Consider the following 5365-nt stretch of genomic DNA (forward strand, 5'->3'; position numbering starts at 1 on the left):
CGTGACTGGTGGTGCAAAATCTTTCATGGCTCCAAGGTCCTTTCAAATTCAAGGGGGTTCAGGAGAGGAGGAAATGTTCGTGGATGTGGTTTGTGGTCCCATGGTGCAACTAACCTTCCCGTAACTACCACTTGTTGAAATTTGGTGTAATATTATGGGGAAGACGGTCCACGATTATCTGACAAAAAAAAAAACCCTAACAAAACACTCCTTCCTCTTCCAACTCCCCGTGAAAGGTGGGGTTTTCTTCATATACCTGGACCAAAGTAAAGGCTTGCACAGCAGAGATGCGGAGCCAGCAATCTGCACTCTGAAGCCAGACGATTAGGCGTGTAATCGTGTAAAACGCTACTCTTCTGACTAATTTTGTTTGAGGGGATACAGTAAACGTTCTTTGAAACATATTATTTAAGAAAACATGAGGAGGGTTTTTATTGTCATTGTAAGTGAATCAACAAATACGTTCACAACGTTTGTCTTAATTTCTAATATAATAAATACCAGTAGCGGGGCGCTTTGGTGGCTGAGTCCTTGAAACATCCGACTTCAGGGGCGCCTGGGTGGCTCAGTCGGTTGGGCGTCCGGCTTCGGCTCAGGTCACGATCTCGCAGTTCGTGAGTTCGAGCCCCGCGTCGGGCTCTGGGCCGACGGCTCGGAGCCTGGAGCCTGTTTCCGATTCTGTGTCTCCCTCTCTCTGCCCCTCCCTCCCTCACTGTGTCTCAAAATGAATAAACATTAGAAACTAAAACTAAACTAAATATCAGCAGGTATAATCCAAAGAAAGAAAGGTCTTTGGTGGGCGGGGGGGGGGGGGGGCACCCGGGTGGCTCAGTTGGTTAAACATCAGAGTCTTGATTCCAGCCCAGCCCAGGTCTGCACTGAATACGAGCCTGCTTGGGATTCTCTCTCTCTGTCTCTCTCTCTGCCCCACCACTCTCAAAAACAAGAAATAAACATAAAATAAAAGACAGGTCTTTGAGACCCTCAATAATTTTTAAGACTACTAAGGGGCTCGGAGACCAAAGCTTGAGGGCGCTGGCTGGGTGTAGCCGTGTTCTGGCTCCTCTTGTAGGACGGGGCTTGAAGCCACAAGGGACAGGGCCCCGCCCGCCCCACGTGCGTGTCCCAACTGCACCCACACTGACACAACCTCAGGAAGCCAAAAGTGCCATGAAGAACGCACGCCTGGGTCAGGCACGGTTTTAGACAGCATGGCCTCGCGTTGGCTGTCTGTATCCAAGGATCCGCAGGAAGGATGTTCCAGACAGCGGGGACAGAACCCCCTGAGGTGGGGGTGGCTTGCATGGAGAGGGAGAGTGCCTGGGCCTGCAGAGGGAGGCCAGTGGCATCTCGTGTCACGCAGGGTCCTGAAGGACGCTTACAGGGTTGCCTCTCATTCTCCGCATTCTTGGAAACCGCCTGTGTAGACGAAGGACCTGAGGGCGTCTGACCTGCACTCACTCAGGCTTACTCAGACTGCAGGGACCGGCAGGGGTAGGAAGCTATTCGGAGGGATACCGCAGCCGTCCGGGTGGGGCAAGAGACCGCAGCAGAGGGAGAGGGAGACAGAGAAGAGGGGTAATCAGGGCCTAGTGAGGGTGGCCTGGAGGCTTCGACAGAGAAACTGGGTGTTTGGGGGAAACCTAGAAGGAGCAGACTGGGGAACAAGGAAGGCAGGACCGGAGCAGGAGTCTCGCGCTCAGAGGCGGAGAGAAATCTGGATTGCTCACCGAGTAAGGCACATCTCTTCCGAGCTGCCGGGAAATGGGGGTGGGGGTAATCACAGGCAGCCGGGTGCTGGGGGGGGGGACCCAGGTGGAGAAGGACATACCGGGCTCAGGTTTTCTTTGTACTCCTGACTGCCACAGCTCCCGGAAAATGTCAGAGCCCCTCTTGTGGCTGGGAGCGGCTGGTCCCCCTTGGGGGGGCAGGATTTATCCTCGGGAATCTGGGGAAGGGGAAAAGCCAGAAGGGCTTTCCCAGGAGATGGGAGGGAGCGGGGAGGCCGAGGCCAGGCTTGGGGAGTCTGGGAGTCCGGCCCAGGAATCCGAGGCCCTGCTCCTGCAGGGCAGCCAAGGAGAAAATGCATCTTCCCACCCGCTGCTGCTGCGGGGGGGGGGGGGGGCTCTCCGGGGGTGCCCTGGTCACCGAGGGACAGAGAATCATCAGAGGCGTAGATGGCAATGGGCACCGTCGTCGTCGGTGTCCAGAAATGGTTGATGCGGCCGCATTGAGACACAGGGTATGTTTGCAGGCACAGCGAGCTTGCCGCGGCCTTGGCCTCTTCTGCCGGGCTCCTGGAGAAGAGGAAGTAACGAAAGACTTCTAGACTTCTCCTGCTCTTTCCTGGACCAACGCTGCCCAACCCCCGCCGCAACTGGGCTTTTTAAAAACATGTCCGGACCCTCTGCTTCAGTGATCCCCTCCCGGGGCCACTGAGGATGAGAGGGGTCGCCGAGCCGTAATCCTTTCTAACCTCTGACCTCGCTCTCCTTCCCTCCAAGCAAGTGCCCCACCCCGCCCCACCCCCACCCCCCGCACCCCTGCCTCCCTTCCCGCTTCTCGGCCGCTCCCTCACTTAAATGCAGGTGGGGGGCCGCTTCGGAGGCCGGGACCGCCTGGGAGACTCAGCGAGACCCACCTTGCGGAGAAGGGGAGCCCGGCGGCGGGCGCGCGGACGGGTCTCCCTCCCGAGGGGGCTCTCCTAGCCCGGCCCCCGGGGTGCCTGCGCCCCCACCCCGACAACGGGGAACACCGGCGAGGCCACGACAGGCCTCGATTGCTAGCTGGGAGGAGCAGTGGGGGAGGCGTTTGAAAACACAGCTCCTTGGGGAAGCCCCGCGCGCGCGCGCGCGCGGACCGGACGGGGTGAGGGTTTAGGTGAGCGCGCCCGGAGGCCCCGGGGGATCGGCGAAAGGCGCGCGCGGGGTGGGTCAGAGGCGGCCGCGATCTCAGGGTCGCTGCGGGTAGGAAGCGGGAGGGTCGGGGGTGGGGGTGAGGGACACGCAGCTCCAGGCCGCGCCCCCGCTGCGAGCGCCACCCTTTCACTGAGGCCGGGCGAGCGGCTTTGAAGTCGCGGCCTCCGCGCGCCCCCCGCCCCCCGCGGTCCCGCCCCGCGCCGCGCGGAACCGCCAAGTCCGGGCCGTGCCTGCTTTGTCGCTAAGCGCTCTTTGCAGCGGCTCATTGGACCACGTCGGTGGGGCGATCGCAGCCCTCTGATCTGTGAGCTGCGGAGAGCTCGGCGGCTGGTTCACAAATCCGCGCCCGGGGCCGCCCTCGCTGCGCGGGAGCCTGGGGCCCCGCGCCTCTGCTCCTGCCGCGCCCTCGTCTCCCCGCCTACCGGGGGGGGGGGGGGGGAGGGGAGGGGGGGAGTGGCGGCCTTCACCTCGAAGGGAAAGCCCGAGGCTGAGAAGTCCGCCCCGGGGATCCGGCCCCCGACCCCCGGGCCCCCGCTGTCGAGCCGGGACCCTCTCAACTGGGCCCGGGTCCCCTCCTCGCCCGGAGGCAGGAGCCCTGCTGGGGCGCATCCCTAAGGGCCTACTCTGAGCCTCAGGCGCGAGTGTAGACCTCTCTGCCACCCGGGCAGGGCCGGCGCCGGAGCCACAGCGCCCCCTCCCTCCCTCTCGGGGCGTGGCGGGGCACCTGGCAAGTCACGAGGAATCGCCCCGAAAACCCCGCCTGCCCGGGCTTCGCAGCTCACCCTGATGCTCAGGGGTGGGGGTGGGGGAGGGCACCCGCGGAGGAAACTTGCCCGGGGGCCTCCTGGGGGTCTCTCGGTCGGAGCTCAGCGAGGGACCCCCTCACCCAACCCCGCGCAGCCGCGAGGTGGGGAGGGCAGTTCCGGGGGAGGTAGAGGAGCCGCGCCCCCGACCGAGGCAGCCACCCCTGGAAGGAAGGGCCCGGGTCACACACGAGCGAGCAAAGGCCCGCGCCCCCGCCCACCCCCGCGCGCGCACGGCCGGCCCCTGCCCTGCGTGCCCGCTCCGCCAGTCGGGCGCACGACGGGAGGACCCGGCGCGGGGCGTCCCACCCCCGCCGCCGCCGCCGCCGCAGAGACCGCAGCCCCTGGGCGCAGAGGCCTGTGCCCGCCCGAGACACCTCCGGGCCCTTCCGGGGCGCTGCGGGTGCGCGGGCAACTCCCCAATCCCGCTCGGCGGAGCAGACGGGAGCGCGGCGGGCGCCCGTGGGCTGCCGGGGGTCGGGGGGCACCCCGCCCCGAGCACGGCCCCCCGCCCCGGGGCCTGCGAGTGCGAGGCGCCCTGGCTCCCGGAGAGGGAGCTCTCCTCGCGCCCCGGCCCAGCCCGGCCTCGCTGCTTTCCTGCTCGCTCGATTTTCTGTTTTCCGGGAGTTGTTCTTACGGCGGAAGGGAGGTTCCCGCCCCGGGGCAGAGGGCTTGCGAGCCTGCGTTCGGCCCGGTCTCCAACCCGGGGAGACGCTTCCCTCTGCGGACCTTCCCGATCCTAAACCCATTCCGGGCTTCGACTGCGGGGAATGCACCCGAGCGAGGTTCCCAGCAGATCCCCACTTGGTCTCGCCTTCTGTTTTCAAGGCTGAGCTTTCCGGGGCCGCTTGGCACGAGGAGCCGCTGAACTCATGTCTGCAAATAAGACAGAAAACCTAATTGTCACCCAGAGAGTGTCGTCTGTTTGGGGGGGAGGGGGGGAACCCGCGCTTCGCCCTCCGAGCGCGTGTGCCTGGCGCTGGCACCAAATCTAGGCCCGGCCGGCCGGCCGCCTCGGACCGCTCGCCCCCCGGGCGCCGGGGGCCCCCAACGTCTGTAACCCAGAAGCGGCGGCGCCGCCGAGGCATCCCTGGCGATGCCGACCGAGAACTAACGTCGGCGGTTAATTAGAACAGCTCGCGTTTCCCGCTCCCGGTACATGGGGAGGTGTAAATCCCGAGGAATTTAAGGGCATTAGCTACATACGTGGGAAATCCTCGCTCATATCCCATTTCTCTCTCGGAGCCTGCGCTAATACTCCAAATGGCATAGAGTCCCAGCACTCTGCCGGCCTCGCAGAGGCTGTTGTGTCTTAAGGGATTACTGACATGAGACACGCAGAAAACGCTGGAAGTCCATAACGTAAAACGCAACACAAAGAGGCTGCCTGCGGAGGGATGGGGTAGTTTTGTTAGCGGAACTGAGGGGAGGGAAGAGTTTCGCAGGAGAAAGAATGTTCTGCAGTGTGGCCTCGCTCTAAAACATCGCGCCCCGGGTTTTTTCCTGGAGGGGAGGAGGAGGGTGGAGGGAGGTTCTGAGGGTGTCCCCGGCCCTAACAGCCTTCTGAAAAGCCGGGGGAAGGGCAGCCGGGGCCCTGGTGAGGACTCCCCCCCGAGGGAGTTGCTAAGGCAGGCACCCACTGGG

General features: G+C 63.8%; 1 protein-coding gene across 1 annotated transcript; it reads right to left on the reverse strand.

The window, feature by feature from the left end:
- Window positions 1-901: 901 nt before the first annotated feature.
- Window positions 902-4809, reverse strand: LOC125154150 (collagen alpha-1(I) chain-like). The gene is made up of 6 exons (XM_047837935.1): window positions 4695-4809; window positions 4031-4241; window positions 3149-3336; window positions 2642-2960; window positions 1832-2297; window positions 902-1502 (listed from the first exon to the last, which is right to left on the reverse strand). The coding sequence occupies exons 1-6, from the start codon at window positions 4807-4809 to the stop codon at window positions 1458-1460; spliced, it is 1344 nt and encodes a 447-aa protein (XP_047693891.1). The 3' UTR covers window positions 902-1457.
- Between the last annotated feature and the right edge of the window lie 556 nt (window positions 4810-5365).

The sequence above is a fragment of the Prionailurus viverrinus genome, chromosome A2 (genome assembly GCF_022837055.1).
Source record: "Prionailurus viverrinus isolate Anna chromosome A2, UM_Priviv_1.0, whole genome shotgun sequence".
NCBI classification, from domain to species: Eukaryota; Metazoa; Chordata; class Mammalia; order Carnivora; family Felidae; genus Prionailurus; species Prionailurus viverrinus.